We start from the raw sequence: 17,884 nt of genomic DNA, 5'->3' as shown, positions 1-17,884 counted from the left end.
GAATACGATTCAATCGGAATACGAATCGTAAAGGTTTAAAGTTCGAAGCGATCGATGAACGTTAAAAATTCCAGCGAATTGAAATGTCTGCCGCCTGCGCGTAGCCCAGGAAACGTCAGCCACGATCCATAGGATTTTTCGCGTTACCTTAAGCAAAATCTTCCTGTTGCGCGATTAACGATCGTAGCGACGATTCTGTAAACATCGGGCGCGCTCGGTGGTTTTAGCGCGCCTAGTGCGTCCGACGCCGCCAAGATTCCCGCGCTTCTCCAGCGCCCCGACTAAGGTTATGGCTTGCTCTAGGAGTGCATTAACCCCCGTCGGCTCGAGAGCACACCGTAGAAGAAGTGCACAAGTGGCGCGAAGGAGAACGGAGAAGAGAGAACCGACTCTGATCTCTCTTTCCCTCTCTTTCCTTCTGTCGGCTCGGCTCGGTGCTTCTCGCTTCTGGTTCCGCCGTCAGGCCTCGGTCTCTCTATCGTGTTTACAGCAGCGAAGCTAGAAGTCGTGCTCGCCTTGCCGAGTGCGATGCAAGCAAGCGCTTTTGCGAAGTCAGGGGCGGTCTAGGAAGGGCCAAGAGGAGGAGAGCAGGGAGGCAACGGGAGGCAGAAGGAAGGTGGTGGTCAGACGCGCGAGGGACCGGCGTGCTAGCGGCGGCGGTGGCGGCGGTGATGACGATGGTTTGCAGAGGGGCAGAGTGGAGGGCGGCCAGCGGTGACGCCGGCCAGACTTTCTCCGGAGAGCGAAAGTGAGAGGGCCTGCCGGGATTGCGCGCCCCCCGGTAGATCTAGGGGACAAGGGGGGACAGGGTTCTTGCTTTCACCGTGGCCCAAGCGACGCTGTTGCACTTTTCTGCGACGTAGAAACGAAGGAGGCGCGCGTTATCGCCTGGCCGTTCCGAAAGAGGAGGAAAAATTCACGTTACTCTCGATTCGGAATAGCTGTTGAACACGGAGGAAAGAAAATTTGCGTGGGAGGATGCTGATGTCTAATGGATGGATGCCAATGGTTTTGATAGTTTCTTTAGTTGTGCGGAGAACGGATTCAAAGGCAGCGCGATTCGTATGAAATACGGAGGTATTGGAGGCGAGATAAGAAATAGTTATATCGTCTATAGGCGTAATTCATCGAAACTTTCTTATTTCTCAGGACGCGCAATTCGCGAGCACGCGAGAAACGAGGAGAAAGAGCCGGTTAACGTGCAACGAGCACCGCCTTAGAGAAAAAGCGATCGCGGCGGCGAGTTAGTTACTGCAACGACAGCGTGCAGCCGAACAATTACGAATTTACTTTCTTCTTGTACAATTTCCTCGTCGATGGTCACGCTGCGGATTAGCCGCAGATTAGCGAGACCCGTCGACGTTTGCACCGATCGTGCTCTTTCTCCCCGCCTCTGTGTTTTCTCCCGCTGCTTCTCGCCTCTCTTTCGCTTCTCCGTATCTCTGTTTCTTATCGAACAGCTCGTCACCCTCGTTCCTTCCGAGCGAACGTGCTCGCCAGCACCGGTCAGAAATAATAATCTATCTACTTGCTGAATTCGAATTTCCTAGACGCGTCGCACATTGGAAACTCGGTCTCGGGGATCGTCGTTAGGGAGAATTAACGGAAGAAAAGAAAGCGTGGAAAATTGTAATTTTATTGTAAAAAAAAAAAGTATTGCGTCGCGTTGCACGTTACTCGTCCGGCGATACGATACGTCGCAACGTGGAATCGTGTGACGTCACCGGTGTCAGTTTCTCGGTGGTAGGACGTATTCACTGATTCAATTGATTTTGACGATTATAGCGACCTGTTCTCCCCTCAGCAGCATTTGCGGCACGTGTCTCTCCAAGGTCTCCTCCTTTCCTTCGATCTTCTTCACGACTACTTTGGGCGCGGTGTCTTCTTTCCTCTTCACGCCGCTTGGAGCACCTAATGGATCGAGAACGCGATACCATTTAAAAGTTAATACTGGGAAAATTTATCGAGGGTCTTCCGAAAATGGTTGGTCTTGCCAAACGCACCTTGTCGCTCTCGATTCGTATCACCGAAACATATCGTTCGATTTAGTTTATATTCGAAATGAGAGTTTTTTTTTATTGCAACGTTCCGATCGCGGAAACGAGAGCAGAAACCTATACAGGGAATCGGAGCGGGATAGGGAGAAAACAGCGGAGGTTGACGTCACGGAGAAACCGCGGACGAAGAGAATGTCGATGGGTCACGAGGTAAGACTCGAAAGGTTGTTTATGTGCTGGCACGTGTCCGCCAAGCTCGAGGGGAAGCAGAAGGGCGTAGGGCGAGATACGGTTAGGAGAGAGCAGGCAAGCGCGAGGAGTCGCTGGGACACGTGTACTCGGCAGACATCGATCCTGGAAGTTGCTCTTCAAGGTCGCTCGGCTTGCCACCCTCGCCGCTTCGTATCAACGACCTCTCGACCCCTCAGGATATCCCAAAGTACGTCAGTAGGCCAACTAACCCTGAACTCTCGGTGTACCGCGATTACAACGTTCTCGGAGGGATAACCTTTTAGATTCGAAACAACAACACACAGTCGTCCTATATTTTCTCTCTCTTCTTTCTCGCTTTTCTATTTATCTTTTTCTCGCTGTCCGTCTCGTTCTCGACCGAGCATTAATTAATCATCCCCCGGCGACGCCCGCCCTACTGTCCTCCCACAACATAAAAATCGTTGAATCATTTCGTTGATTTACGAGCACATTGAAACAGCTATCGAGATTTTTATCACGTTGGAAAAGGTACGACGATATCGAGTCAGCTGGCAGAACGATCGTACGTACGATCGCGCAGCGATAAACGAAATTTCTGTTCTGAAAATTTTCGTCTTGCACGAATTTCGTGATAGGAATTTAGGTTACCGGCTAACGGCCTACAAAAATGCAAACGAACGGAGGATAACGCGTCGCTGGAAAAAACGCAGCGCGACCAGTTCACCGGATATCTTTGGATAAGCGTTGGAGAACGCGAGCAAGGCGAAGGTCTCGATAAGAGAGGTTCGAGGGAAGTTGCAATTGCGGACGCACGTGCGGCGTACCCACGTGAATGAATGAAAACGTGTGCCGAAGGTTGTAGGGTTGTAGCGGAATGAGGAAAGGAGGAAGACGGAACGGAAGGACAGAGGTGCGAGCAAGAAGAAAACGGGAGTAGTAGGAAGAGAGGAAGGGAGAGAGGACGCGAACGAAGCAAAGAGGAAAAGAGCGAGAGCAAGAACGACCTCTTGCGTTCGATGAACAGAAGAAGGAAGGAGCGCGTGTGCGCGCGAGAGAGAGGAAAAAAGGGAAACGGACGACGCGAAGCACATGGGCCTTGTATCGAACGTAGCAACCACTATGTAGTCAAGGTCGGTCTTTGCCCCTTAGCGTGAAGGGGCGTCCTAAGGATGTATCCCTCGCGATACAACGACCCTTGACTACCTCCGCTTCTCTCTTTTCATGTAAATAAAGGTGGCTAACGATAAGCAACGGTTAGCCGGAAGCCGTTGATTAATTTTATCGATTCTCGCGTCATTCTCGTATATGTACCATTATCGAGAGGAGTGGCTAATTATTCAAAATAGGTCATCGAACCGAACCGAGAGGCTATTCTTGTAGTTATTAGGCAGAGTTTCATTCATATAGAACATCGGTGTTAAAACATTTAAACGCGTAATTACGGTTGATGTTGTGATAGATTTGGACGAGTGGAGAATCAGAGGCGCGCAGATGGAAGGTAGGAAAAGTGCTACCGTACGCTATTCGTACATCGATTAACCGTGTAAATAGGAAGAGGCGCGCGAACGTTTCATTGACACGGACAGTAGTAGGAGTCATTCATGGTCAGACAAGTGTAGGAAGGACTAAATTGGATTCTCGTTGGTCTCGAAGAATACATGCGAACGTCGCTACGCCTATTGATACGATGTATTAAAATTCTGGACGCACGCGGCGCAACGCGTCCATTATGTATAATTTAAAAATTTGCATGCCAATTTGTATATATTGTGGGATGGAAACATTTCGAGGCCGATTAATAGATACCGAATATGTTTTTGCGAAACGCAAACGTTATGCTGTTAAAAATAATGTAACCCTGAACAGATGACGAATTGCTTCGTGTGTCACGGTATCGGTCGCGTCAAGTATCGGGATATGTTAACGCACCGTAGAAACTGAAATTGCTCGTTGAAAGAAAACTCGAACCGTGTTTCAATCGTACCGATGGTTTCGTAGCGATCGAAAATGATCGCCGTTGCTTTCTTATTAAGTCGAACGTGATTCCATGGAAATGTAAAAAGGACAGGAGAAGGCCGATAGCTTTTAGTCGTGGCTATTCGACTTTTCATTGAACCCACCACATTGTTGTTTAGAATTCCCCGGCAAGGCGATAGCCTTGAGCGACTGTCAGAGGTTGAATTTTTCCAGGGCCGTATCGCGCTTCGCGTACCGCCTGTCGCGCTCCAATCACGGCAAGACGAGCCAGCGGCCACGTTACAAATGTCGGAGGTTACAGCTTTCAACCGCTTTTTATAGACCGTATTAGCATCCCAATGATTTCTGATTCATCGCAGATGCTCCGCGCTATTTATCCAAACAAAATAAACGGGGAAATGCCACCAAATTGATACGACAACCTTTATTTTAATAATCGACACGCTCTACCCGTCTAATATCAAATTTACGATCGTCTTATATACACGATTACATTTTTTTAATCGACACGGCGTTAATTTCGTCGCTCGATCAAAGCGGCTCGATCTAAATGACTGGGAATCGCAGAATCAACGAAAGACGAGAAAGAAGAAAAGCAAAAAGACAAGAAAGAGAAAAAAAAAAGGAAGAAATTACCAAGAGCAGGTGCTTTCCTCTTGACTTTACGGGTCCAAACCTCGAAGCAGTCCTCGAGCGCGAGGTTCCAGTGCTTGTCGAAGGCAGCCACGTATGCCTCCACGTGTCCCCTTATGCCGCGCGCGTTCCTGGTGTAGACCTTCGGCACAAAGGACGAACGATTATTCCTTTTAAATCGTGGCGAGTCTCGTGTTACCCGTTCGTCGTGGCGGTTCGACCGTTCCAGGTAAAGCCGGCTTCTCGCGAAACAGGCACGAGAACGAGACGGAATAAGCAAAAGAGAGAGTAAGAGAGAGAGAGAGATAGACGTCGTCGTTCTCCTCCCTCGAAAATAAGTGCACGAACGTAACGCGCATCTCGATTCGCCTATTCCAGATCGTACGTGTCCGTACTTGCGATGAAGATGAACATCGCGCGCGGCTGCCTGTGCTCGTTCCTTCGTTGATCGATCGTTTCGGCCCGGCAAAAGACGGTGCGTCATTTTTTGCCCGCACCACACCAAACGACGCATGTATAATTCGTACATGCTCTAATTGTACGTTTTTTCTTCTTTTCTTTTTTTCTTTCTTTTTTTATTTGCATCGCGAAAGAACGGGAGAAAGGAGAGCATTAACGCGGCAATTACGACAAATTGCCGACAAACGTGTACGTGCTCCGTTCGGATACAATGTTTCAACCTCGATTATCTGTCACTGATTTATTAACTTTTAACCGTGAAGAAGGTCGCATGGCCAATGTGCAGCTTTATTCGACGAAGAAGATTCTTTTTACAAAGCCTCCTCGAAGGTTAAATCTTGGTCGATGTTGAACTTTCTACTTGGAGGCATCGTGCATGAACGACGAAAATCGTTTCGGATTGAAGGAAGAAAGCGTACGTGCACGCGCGAACTTTTCCATTTTCCAGACGACAATTGTATTAATGACAGTACCCACGAGCGTGTCTACGAGAATACGAACGCCGTTCCGTTGTTTGTCGCGCGTAGATATGTCGCGAGACAAGATAGCATGATACGCGGAAGTGCAGACCGTGGCAAGGCCCCCTTCAATGCCTTTCGCACTGATATATACCCAGCTTTGTCGCAATGAAAACTAATTGCGTGACTCCGACTCTGACTCGCTCCTCCGTCTCTGTCTCTCTCTCTCTTCCCTCTCCCTTCTCTTTACACGCATCCAACGTTCAGTACAATTTTCTGCGAGATGTTCGAACAAATCGAGTTATATTTTTAACATTTTAATTTCGTTTAATCGATTTCTTCCAGCTCGATCGTTTGAGATTTCAGTGTAAATTCCATTGAAATTCTTCGATCCAACTTGTTCTTTCTCCGGGCGAAACAAAAATCTTTTCAGCTCTGTTTTCTTTAATCGATCTGATTTACCCGATAGAATAGAATCGCGAGGTGTTCGAAAAGTTCGATCAAGAATTCGAAACACAACCTTACGATACCTTTCTTTCGCTGCTCGTCATTGACTCTGTGCACGTGTACCGTACGTGCGCGATACGCCATTGAGAAGAGGGACGTCGAGGCAGCTGTAAGCTAGAATCGATTCTAGGAGTCCTCAAGATTCCTTCGGGGCATATCCTTGCTGGTCCAGCGGGGCCAGATCCGTCGATTAATCGCGAAGGATAACAGCGTTGTCATCTGGTTCGTAGATTTGCTCGTCCGTCTGGTCCAAGGTTCGATCTAATCTTGTCATCGCGATCGATTACGTGAAATTTCTTGTGCATTCAGCCGGTCCAGAGATATGGAATATCGGTCGGGTGGAACCTGGAGGTTCGGTATGAGATTTCGATCGGATCGGAAAATTTACAGTTTCTTTCGATCGTAATAACTTAAGAAATCGCTCGAACGAAATTCCACGAGAATAACAGCGACGAACGATAGAGCGTAAGAGCGTGATCGCGAGCGCAACGCGACAGGGGATAACGACGAACGCGTACGAAGTAATAGAAATCGCGCAACGACGATTGTCCTCGCGCGAATCATATTCGTTAACTGTCTCTTTCCTTTTTCTCCATTCGCGATCTTCGTTACGTAACGTAACGGTGTATTATACGAGCTATTACGTTGGAATGTATGAAAATAAGGCGAGATGGGACTGGTTCCAAGGAAAAAGGCAATCGCTTTCTTCGACAATTTGAGAAGCAGCCGAAGGCCGAGTAATCGATCGACGCAGATAGAAATCTTCTTTCCGGATGCAGGCACATCCGAAGGTTAGAGATTAGGATCTGTTCCCAAGGACGGTGGTTTCAAGAAACGCGCACGGTGCGTGTTGATGCGTTTAGAGACAGCGCGAACACTCTGTCATAGAAATAAAACGTCGCTGGAACGACGATGAGTGGACAAAGCCGCGAATGAAAGCTAATGAAAGTAATTAATCGAGAAACACGTTCCCGTCTCTTATTAAAAGCTCGGCATCCGAAAGGAGTTTAATTAGGAACTCGATTCCGCTCATTGAGAATATCGAATATAGACTGGCGCTTCCGCAGGAAGATCAATTACATCAATTTAACGATTAACCTTTTTTCTTTTTTTGCCAGACGTTCGCCGTTCGAACGAAGTTGACCGAGAGTAAGCTGGCGCGTTTTAAACGTCTTATATCGCTACGTCTATGACGGTGTCGAGGAATCGAACGATAAGAACGAATAGCCCCCTTCGAAAACGTTTCCCGACCGATTCGCCGGTACGTGATCGGAACGCGAACCTATGTTTATTTTTATCCCGGATCTGGAACTTGGTCGTATCTCGACAACGCCTTAGGCCAGCCTCGCTTCATTTTGGAGCAGTTCGGGAAACGTAGAGGAGAAGTTGGCGTAACGCTTCCTGCTTCGGATCAGAAATCCCGTTCTCTCGCATTCGCCAAATGCGCCGCTAATTATGGAAGTAGGAAGCAACGAGATACTCGATGTGGCAGGAAGTAGATTTTTCCTCCTTTCGTCGTTTGATTCGGTCGGGACGAGCCGGCGGCTCCGTTCGCGATTTCACTCGCGTTACAACGATACGCTAGGAGAAAAAGAAAACGAAACACAAAGACCTTGCACGTTGATTTATTTTCCGGTCGCGAGAAAAATGGCTCGCGATCGTTGTCGGCGACTAATACGATCCAGAAACGTCTTCGCGTGATTTCATTGGATCGCCGTGTGACTCACGCGCGATATTCAGTTTCCCCGTCGAAGAAGAATGCCGCCACGGCCAGATTAAAAACGTTTGATACGCGCGCGTCCTCGCTTTCTCGTTGCGCAACCGTTCAGATAAAGTACCAAGCTTTCCTCTAACCTTGCGATATCTCCGTCGCTATAATCCCTAGCGTGCAACTTATTCCCGGAAGTTGCTCTATTAACCCTTTGATAGCGTAATTATACGTAATTAAACGACGAAGAACGGACGAACGATTTAGAAAGTAATTGTCTGGACAAAGGTACGTGCTACTCGAACGCTTGCCGAGTATAGCGAACGAAACGACCGTGTTCCATGGAGCGAGTCTTTTGACTTTTCGATGGTCGACCTTGTCTTCTCGAAACGTCCCTCGAAAGTAAGGGAAAGATCAGGGGCGTAAACAAGAGGAGAAAGGCCCTGGTTGTCTCCATGGAGACGAGTGTTGACCCGAATGCTTTCCTTTCTCCCTCTATCCGTACCTTTCGGCTGTTTCCAGCCCTCGTTTACCTTCGAAGGGCTCGCGCACGTGTCTCCCGATCGCGAAAGTGTGTCAGCCGCATGTGCGTGCGCGCACAATGCCAGGGGTCAGGCGGAGATGGGGGCGTGGGTGTTTACAGTGCCGCTTTCAGGACTACCCTCGAATTTCCATGGTCGTCGAGCCGCCAAGCACGAATCAAGATAGTCGATCCACGTATTCTCTTCTATTCGGTGCTTTTAAAGTTACCCTTTTTTCCTTTTCCTTTACGTATTCCTTTTATTTCTTCATTTTACGCGTTTTAGATTTAGATCGGTGGATTTCGCAAAGAAGTTGCTCGATTTCCTAACGTTACTTACGATCTTCCTCGAATTCTGTATCGATCTTAACGGTTAAAGGGCAATCGTTTCTTTCGAAACAACGTATCTGATTGGCGGAAAAATGTTACAGGGCCTGACCTACCTTAACGCGGGTCCGACTTTCCATGTATCCGTGTAGCATACCTAACGGGCCGAAGGCTCTTTGCATTTTCGCGAGGACGTTTCTTCCTTCTATACACCAGTCTCGTCGTTCGGTCGTCTTTCTGCCAGACACAGGCTCTGCACATCGCAAAGGAAAAAAATCGCTGATTCCGAATTTATTCTTCTTACGATGCCGCCCTGCTCCATATAATAGCTGGAGCCGAACAAAAATCTTGGACGGAGGCTATAACTGTCCCATGTATCGTCAAAATAGATTAGATCGGAAGAAACAGGGTGAACGAAACGAAAATATTACGAAAATAAAGAGCAACGGGGGTGAAATTCGCTATATCTCTCGATGAAGAGCGAGTTATCGGCCTAACGAGCGGACGCGTTCGGCATTATCCTGGCAGAATTTTTCCAGGCGGCCATAACGCCGTGCTAATAAGAATTTATGTGACTCTCGCGACTCGTCGGTTCGTCGACAAATCATCGTTGTATTCCGCGGAGACGAACGCTCGCCGATAACATCGCGCTTCTAGTTGTTCAGTTTTTGCTGGTTTTTGCCGTCACCGCGAGACGAGAGACGACGAGCCGTTACGCATACGGCGGTCGACAACGAGGACGATGTCGAAGATACCGACCGAGCTGCGGCTCCATTAAGAAAAATCGAGTTTGTATGCGAGAGAAGCGAACCGAATTGCGCGAGCGGAATACCCTTCAGCCTCTCTTCCTTCCATCGATAAGGCCATCGCGCCGTCTCTAAGGTAAAAGAAGAAAAAAAAAAAAGAGAGGGAAAGAAGGGGTATAGCGCGTTGTCGCGCTAGCGACAGTTATTTACGACGATAAATATTTGATTACGATAAATTACGTAGCGGCTGAGAGGCACGCGAACGCGTATTTCGTAGAACTCGTAACTTCTTCTATACGTTCCACGTTTCGTTAACTATTCGCAGCGGCGAAAGTATTCACCGTGCATGACTGGTCGTCGGTCGGCGGCTCTCTAACTCTAAGCAACCAGCCTCTGGAATATCATCGTGCGTTCCCATAAAAACCGATTTCGGATCGGGGAAACGCGCGTGTGCGTACGCGTGTGAGTACGCGTGTACGTGCGTGTGTATAGAGCGGTGACGTTCGATGGTAGGGGGCCTGGCGAGAAGGTAGCTCGGCCCTGGCCGACCGGGCGCGGAAAGAGGAACGCCGCAGAGTTACGTAAAGGCTGGCTCTGCTCTATACACACTCTCTCTCTGCCATACGCTGTGCACACGAGTGCACTTATTTTGCCCGTGTGTGTACCGTGGCGCGGCCGCGCGCAATTTCACACATATACAGGGACGCGTATAGCAACGCGTATAACGACGCGTATACCAATACGCGTGTACGCTCGTACATAAGAGAAAGAGAGTAGAGTAGAGTAGAGTATATGCAAGCAAGGTCTCGCTGGTGTTCGCGCGAGCACCTTCGAACGCAGCGTTCGTCGATAGGCGTTGCGTGCGGAGACGGGCGGCGAGCGCGAAAAGAGCGGCTCGAGTGGCGATCGTGCACTCGCGAGATCGACGCTGCCAATTGGCTTTCTCCGATAACTTTCATCCACCTTAAACCTACGCTCCCCGGTTACCCCGGCCCCTCGATTCTACTCGCTTCTTTTCCACCTTTCTTTATTCCTTTCCGCGTACACCACGCGCCACTTTCACTATCGTCGCGATCCAATTCCACTCGGCCAGCTACGACCAGCCTCTAACGCTCTGCTCGCCGACACTCGCGCGACCGAGCCATTTTTCGAGAGCACGGCGTGGCGTTACGGTACACGGTGCGTTGGGTGATTTCTAAAAATAAAAAGTTGCGAGAAGCCCCCGAACGAGAACCACTAGCCTGGCTAAACCGATCGTCTACCGCGAGACCGATAAAAATACGTCCATCGAACCGTGCTCCATGAATTTTCGAGGAAAATACGATCGCGCGTCTTCGTCGTCTTAGGACGGCGAAAGGGAGACACGGCGAAGCTAGCGGCAGCCGAGTCGTGGTGAAATTAGAAATTGCTTCGTTTACGGTACACGCGTGGCTAATCGCGTTTGGCGAACGCGCGGATCCTCCCAGGTTTTTCCCACAGTTTATATGGAACCGAAGGAACGCGATCGCCAGAGAGCAAATGGAAAGGCTGACGTTGCTCGTAAAACGAATTATCGAAATTACGCCCGGAGCATCTGCCGCTTTTACGCCGATATATCTCCATCCGATATAAAGGAAAGCTTCGCGATATTTACTCGAGGCACGGAAGGGTCGCCTCCGTGTTTACGATAGTCGCTTTCCACTGTCGGTTCTCGTTCTCCACGCGAGGATGCAATCTGCCCGGACGATCTCGCGAGCTCTCGAGAAAGCAGAGGCAGAGCAAGAAAGAGCAAGAGAGCAAGAGAGGAGAAGGAAGGAGCAAACGTTCGTCCACCTCCAACGTGCCACTATTTTTTCCTCTCCCCTTTCGACCAGTCCAGCAGCATTTTTCCATTTTCAGTTATATACCGGCGGCGCGAACAAGATAACGCGAGACTCGCCGCTTCCACAGCGTTCACGTGCGTGAACCGCGGAGGAAACCGTTAGCTTTACAACTGCGAGTCGAGAACGATGGCACGGACCGCGCGAAACGGCCCCGCTGTATTATCTTCCACCTCTTCCTTTCCAACTTCCAACTCGCGTCTCGTCAAAAATTTACTTACTCGGCGATTCGCAAACAATCGCAGTAAAACCACTCTCCTACGTGTGTATTCGTATATATGTATATGATATATATTTCCATTTTACCGGAAGATGACCGAAATGGTAGGATCATCGCTGGAGAACAATCGTAAAAAGGAAAAGACCAAGCTGGGCCCGATGAAAAAGCATACCGTCGGACCCGGCAATTATCGTGTACGCCCGATCGGACGGACTCGTCCGCGCAACATATATCACGTGTTCACCTGCAAAAATGTTTACCGTGCGTGCGAAGGAGCACTTGGTCCCAAGGAGGAGAGGATCCTATGCAGGTGGGTACGACGGCCCCTGGAGAATGTTCGTACGCGGGGCAGGTGGGGCGACCGGCGGTACCCCGTTGCGGGGTTCTGGGCAACGAAATATCGCGGGGAAACGGGCGAGGCTACTAAGAGGAAAGAGGAAGAAGCAACGGCTGACGAAGAACGAGAGAAAGATGATCGGAGAGTGGAAAAGAAGGCACGAGACCGAGAAGAGAGACGCGGTAGCGAAGGTGGTGAAGGAGGAGGAGGAGGAGGAGGAGGAGGAGGAGCAGCGAGAAGTATCGGTGGGGTATGTGGAGGGGTTAAGAGGAGAGGGAGGAGGGCTGGTTGTACCCGCGGATGATCCCCAGGTTGAGTCGCGCTGGGTTCAACGTCCTGGCGGGCAGCGCACCCGAGAGCCGAGGCAGGCAGCCGAGCAGCCACCAGACCTCTCTATACACGCATACACACCACGTACGTACGTATACACATGCACGTACACAGGCGAATACTGGCGCACGCGACACGTACCTACGCTCCACCGACGTTACACGTGCGCGCACGCGCTCTCCTACACACCCGGAGCTTTTTTCGTTCGTGTGTGTACACGAGAAGAAGGGGAGCGGGCAGGCAGAAGGGGAGGAGAAGACGGTGTATACATGTACGAGAATACACATACACATAGGCGAGAAACGCACACGAGAAAACGTCGGCTGGCTTGTTCGCTTCGCGAGAGTTTGCTTTACGCGAACTATCCGTAGGTACTGTTACTTTTGCGACCAGGCCCTTTCGATCCCTTCTCGCCTGTCCCCCTCGCTCCCTCTTTCTCTCCTTCCCACTCTGCCGTTCCGCTTTGTTTTCTTCTAAGTAGCGGACAGGTAACGAGCCAAAGGGGATACACGCTTAGAGAGGAAGGCGAATGGACGAGAATTTCGTGGCACGTTGTTTTCGTGGTTTACCGCTTTCCAACGAACGATTCTCGTTTCTGCTCGCTTCTCTCTCGGAGGCACGAGAAGTCGTACTTCCCCGACTCGTCGTGGGAAATAGCGATCGACCGCGAGAACCATCGGCAGGAAAGTCCATAGAGGTTCGGTGAGATTCCAGAAGAAAGGAGAAATCACTTTTACCCCAGGAGCAGCAGCGAACGATCCTCGCGGATCAGAGAAAAAGTAGATCGGCGAGAGATCGCTGAATTTGAAATTGTTCTCAATGATATCGCGATACGCATCTAGGAAGTTTGCCGCGTTCCTTTCGACGAGTCGTTGCTCCGCGTGTTATTGTCGTTCGTTCCTTCTTCTTCGAACAGCCAGTCAGCCACAGACGCGATTAACCCTTGCGGCCTATCCGTTTTCACGCGTTTCCACGTACGATCGTGATCCACGATTTCTTTCTCGCCGATTCGTTGAAAAAGCTGGTTCGATCGAGCGGATAGGACGACGGTCCGACCGAGAAGAAAGCGGGCTGATGCCACTCGAAATTCAAAGAGGGTGAGGAACGCCACCGTTTCGACGTGCTCGATAGTCATCTGTTACGTTGGGATAGGTCGAGGCGGCGGTACGTGCACACGAACGGCCGAGGAATTGGATCGTCCAGTCTACCGGGTGTCGCTCATTTACCATCGAACAAAGTTGCTCGAAAAACGAGGAACATCGCCTCTGCGTTCGTTCGGTTGCTCGGTTCGTTCGTGCGAGGAATTCGAGACTAGCCAGAGAACGCTTCCGTATCCGATAACGTTGTCGAACAAAAACGCCGCGATGCATCGTGCGTTGGACGGGATTGCCGGTGTTGCTTGCTAGCCGTTGCACAGCCACTACCACGGAGAAGAAAAGAAGTCCCCTCCGCGCTGGTCGGCCGGCCTCGGTGGTGGAGTTAGCGAGTGGTGGATGCATATGTCGCGCGCGTATAAATATTGCGCAACACGCCGCGAGAATCGAAGGGAAAACATCGGCAGCACGACGTGTATTCCGTTACTCGGGGCGAACGACTGCCGGACTCGCTTTGCATCGTGTTTCTGCCGGCCAACCGACCAAACTCGATGGCGTTCGCGCGTTGCTAGCGATCCGCGAACAAACCTCGTTATCGTTCGCGACGACCTCTGCGACGAGCACGGAATACGAAAGACGAAAACAACGACGACGACGACGACAGAATCTAGATCCAGAAGAGAGTAACGAAATCGAAAGATCATGTTCGAGTCTACGTTTTAACGTTTTCAAACTCGTCGATGGTAGTCGTGAGGAACGACGAATGACTCACGTTGCCCTAGGTCGCGTAAAGATCGTTCAAGCAGCGTTTCATCGCATTCTACGGAAGGAAGTTTATTGCTCGAACCAACTTCCTGCTGTTTTCGCGTACCAAGGGAAGGGGATAACGCGATACGGACGCGTCTCGAGGGACACTGTGTCGAACAGCGATTAAGAGGGAAAATGCAAGTACGCGAGCGTGTACGCGAAGATTACGAGCGTTATGCGAGAAAGCCCCTGGCGAATTAAGCGACGATAATAACGTTCGATTACGTTCTACATAAGCGCAATCATGAAAATCACAGTTCCGGCCGAACGTGTTCGGAGGCCGCCGAAGCTGAGGAGCCTCGAGTTGAGTCGAGGTCGACGTCCGGACGCAACAAGTGCTGCTGCGACTCTCGTTGCGCCCGCGATCCTCTTCGATATCGTACCGAGTTTTTCAACGATACCGATTCTCCTTGAAACCACCGAAACGTCTACGATCCGTTCCTCTCACAACTCGAACCTAAACGCTCAGCCAAGATCAAAAGTACCGATTCACGGTCGTCCGTGACTTTGTCACTTCCTTACGATATCCATGACCAGAGATCCTTCACCGAGATTTCCACATAGCGTTCGAATCTCGCGATTCCCAGACGCGAACCGGAAATCAAAGGGCCTCGACGAGGTTACGCAGCGATGCACCGTGCAAAATTTTCGGTCTAGAAGACGGTCAATCCGGCGCGGAGCCTCGAGTTGAGTCCGAGGTCGACGCCCGGGCGCAACAAGTGCTGCATTACGTACGTATACGCTGTTACACCCCACTCCACTTACTCATACAGCCCAACGACCAACCTCTCTCCACCCCCTTGTGGAAGAAGCCCTCTCCCTCTCGTTCTCTCTCTTTCCGCCTTTCCGTGTGTGCCGATCGTGTGCTTTCCACACGATGTCGTGCGCGCGAGAGAGCATCGCCGAGCACACGAGAGAGCCCTACACACCGACACATCGCTCTCGGCGCACTCGGGACCGAGAGATGCGAACGAGCGCCGGAGAAAGAACGAAAGAGAAAGACGGTGAATGCCGCGGCGAGTGACGGCAGCGGCAGAGGCGCGCGCCCGTACCTCCTCCTCTCTCGCGCACTAGCGTCGCCTGTAAATATAAAACTGCACTGGGTCAGGGATCCGTGATTTATCGGCTGCCTCGTGTAATTGGCTGCCGGCCAATAGATACATACCCCCCGGGCTACCCGCTGCGACACGAAGGGAACGCGCCTGCCTCTCTGTCCACACTGACTAACCCCACCAACCCCTCCTGTCCTTCTTCCCTCTTTCCCTTGTGCTTTCTATGCCGCGCCGCTCATCCCCTGTCTCTCTCCCGTTTTCTGTCTCTTTCGCTTCACCCTGAGTCTCCCTGGCGGCCATGAGAAGATAGCGGTGCCGAAATTTCGTCGCGGTGCTCACCTCGGTAACCGCGCCACTTTCACTGAAAATCTAAGCCGACCTCGCTTGGCACCGTGTCAGAATCACGGTTAAGAAGCGACGCGGGCTTCGGTCAAGTTTCGACCGGGCGTACAACGCCACTCGACATACATACATACTCGGTACTCGTCTGATGTAATACCAGAGCTGTCCATTTACAAGTACCCCGCGTGCCATTTCAAATTTCAAAACTACTAACTAACGCCTCTTCTCTATTACGTCCTTAGCGATAACAATTTGCCATGCATAGCGTAATAATAGTTCAGGGGAACCGAGATCTCTATTTGTTTTAAAAATCCGTCGTAATAATAGCGCTAATGATAATTTTCTAATCAGCCCCTTTCATGATGCTTGAACACAAAACAAAACGAAAAAAGAAAAAAAAAAGAAAAATATAGCGCATCCGATAACCCTGCACACGCGTCGATCATCGCCGGAAGGCTTCCGCGATTGCGAAACATTTCGGGACCTTCTACCGCGGATTCCACGATGCGTTTGCACAATACGTACCCGGGGGAAGGTCTCGGTGAATGCTTCGTGACACTAGGTACGATGCGGTGATGCGGAGGCACGCGATAAAAGGACCGAGTCGCGAGGAAGGAAACAATGAAGACCGAGGGGGCTTCCACGAGACGCACTTTCGCGGAGGTCAAATTCCACGCAACTACGCGCGCGCCTCGCGAAGGCATACCGACGACCTTCGTGGTATTTGCCGGTTCGTAAATAAAGCGTGCCAATATCTTGGGATATAGAGTCCACAGTCGGCGTCGTTTGTTCGCGCTATTAGTAACAACCGACCTAGATGGGGAACTAAGAAAAAAGAAAACATGGCTGAATGATTCATTCGAGAGCATCTCGCAAATATGGAACAAACTACCTCAACAGTGACTCTTTCGATGAAACCGCGCACTTCCCTTCCGAGCGATCGATCCAACGAGACGCGTAAGACTTATTTTTCCCAAAGATACCGCAGAGACGTAGTATACGTGTAAATAGCGCATAACTCGTTGTATACTGGCATATATCGTCCGGACGTCGTGTTTCTGAAAGTAGAGAGGTTAATATACTCTAATTGAAGGAAAAATTGCACGAGACGTGCAGTACGTTTCTTCGGGTGTAAAAAGGACGCGCGAACCGTCATGGGCTCTCACGCGACTTCCCCATTCCACTTCCGCGTACGTACACTGTTCGTGTTAGCTAACCGTAAGCATATTGAAATTTGATACCACGTGCGAGTTATCATGAATGAAACTGCGACCTCCCGACGACGATGCGATGCAAGGGTTTCACACGGTCGCCATCTCTCGTCAAGCATTCAAAGGTTGGTTCGAGCAAGTGGTATAACCTCACTCTTTCGAATAACAATAAACGAAATACGTCAGTGTACGGAACGTAACAACGGTCGTCTTACCTTGATGAGGTAAAAATCGTTGTCTCGAACATTCTCCTCGCTTTACGTCGGGCGTTTCATCTTTCTTCTGAAATGATTAAAGAAAACGAGAAACGAAGGACCTCAGCCGACAGCGTGCGCCCGGCACGTGTAGCGTAATACGCACTTTCTTTTGACCAGCCAGGCCAGATATTACGGCTTCGAACTTGGAAACATTGTCGTAAATCGGTGCTTTGCTGGTCGATAGTTGAATCTTTTTCGAATAAAGTGCTTTCATCGGATTAAATTTCACACTTGTCACGTCCAAACTCTCGTCGGACGTCGAGCTACTCTCGTCGTCTGCCATGTTAAGACTGTCCGACGATGGTTTCGGCGGGCGATTTGAATCTCACATCTCGAGTCAAATAGATGTTTATACTTCCGCTTTGAAAACAATATCATCCATATGTATGTTTCGGGTTTAAGAGAAAACAAGTGCTCCTAGTGACGTTTCTGCTTCGTACGAATTTCCATTGATTATATAAAGAAAGGAAATAATAAGGTTTCATTGGAGAGTTCTCTTTCCATGCGGGTATATAGATATTTGATCGCCTCGTTTTGAACGCAGCGCGTTGCTCCCGATTACATGGGGCAGCGAACGATATTTGAATAGGTAGGCTAGAGGATGTTAACCTCCTCGCAACGATGGAAACTTTCTTTCGCGGCTGAGGATTACGTAAAGACAGCGGCGTGTAGAAGCTGCATAGAAATGCAGCGGCGGCAGGAGAGTGAGGTTACGCGCACAGGAAGTGAAACAACCTACAAGCCAGAAAGAAAGTTTTCACTCGATGTTTTCACTTTCATGGAAATGCCAGCGTTACCTGTCCCGTTACATGCTTCTACATGCATCAACT

At 50.0% G+C, this 17,884-nt stretch overlaps 2 protein-coding genes across 6 annotated transcripts in view; one reads left to right on the top strand and one right to left on the bottom strand.

Moving 5' to 3' along the window:
- Positions 1-17,884, top strand: part of LOC100651988 (ecdysone-induced protein 74EF) — a 142,791-nt gene that overhangs the window by 20,471 nt on the left and 104,436 nt on the right. The window contains exon 1 of one of the 5 annotated variants that reach the window (XM_048404714.1): positions 12,358-12,375. The exons of the other annotated variants lie outside the window; for them this stretch is intronic. The gene's annotated coding sequence lies outside the window, so the exon portion shown is untranslated. Of the gene's footprint in view, positions 1-12,357; positions 12,376-17,884 lie in introns of those variants that run through there. 5 annotated transcript variants of the gene reach the window in all.
- Positions 1,618-17,368, bottom strand: LOC100652109 (U7 snRNA-associated Sm-like protein LSm11). The gene is made up of 5 exons (XM_003394237.3): positions 17,158-17,368; positions 17,013-17,079; positions 8,916-9,052; positions 4,824-4,962; positions 1,618-1,911 (listed from the first exon to the last, which is right to left on the bottom strand). Exons 1-5 carry the CDS (start codon positions 17,335-17,337, stop codon positions 1,763-1,765), a joined length of 672 nt encoding a protein of 223 aa, XP_003394285.1. The 5' UTR covers positions 17,338-17,368; the 3' UTR covers positions 1,618-1,762.

This window comes from Bombus terrestris, chromosome 3, assembly GCF_910591885.1.
Source record: "Bombus terrestris chromosome 3, iyBomTerr1.2, whole genome shotgun sequence".
Classification (NCBI taxonomy): domain Eukaryota; kingdom Metazoa; phylum Arthropoda; class Insecta; order Hymenoptera; family Apidae; genus Bombus; species Bombus terrestris.
This window is presented reverse-complemented; position numbering and strand designations above follow the sequence as displayed.

Coding starts and splice junctions, on each gene's coding strand:
- LOC100652109 (XM_003394237.3), bottom strand. CDS start 17,337: ATGGCAGACGACGAGAGTAGCTCGACGTCCGACGAGAGTTTGGACGTG. Junction 4,963..8,915: donor AAAGTCGGACCCGCGTTAAG/GTAGGTCAGGCC, acceptor TTTGTGCCGAAG/GTCTACACCAGGAACGCGCG. Junction 1,912..4,823: donor GAGGAAAGCACCTGCTCTTG/GTAATTTCTTCC, acceptor TCGATCCATTAG/GTGCTCCAAGCGGCGTGAAG.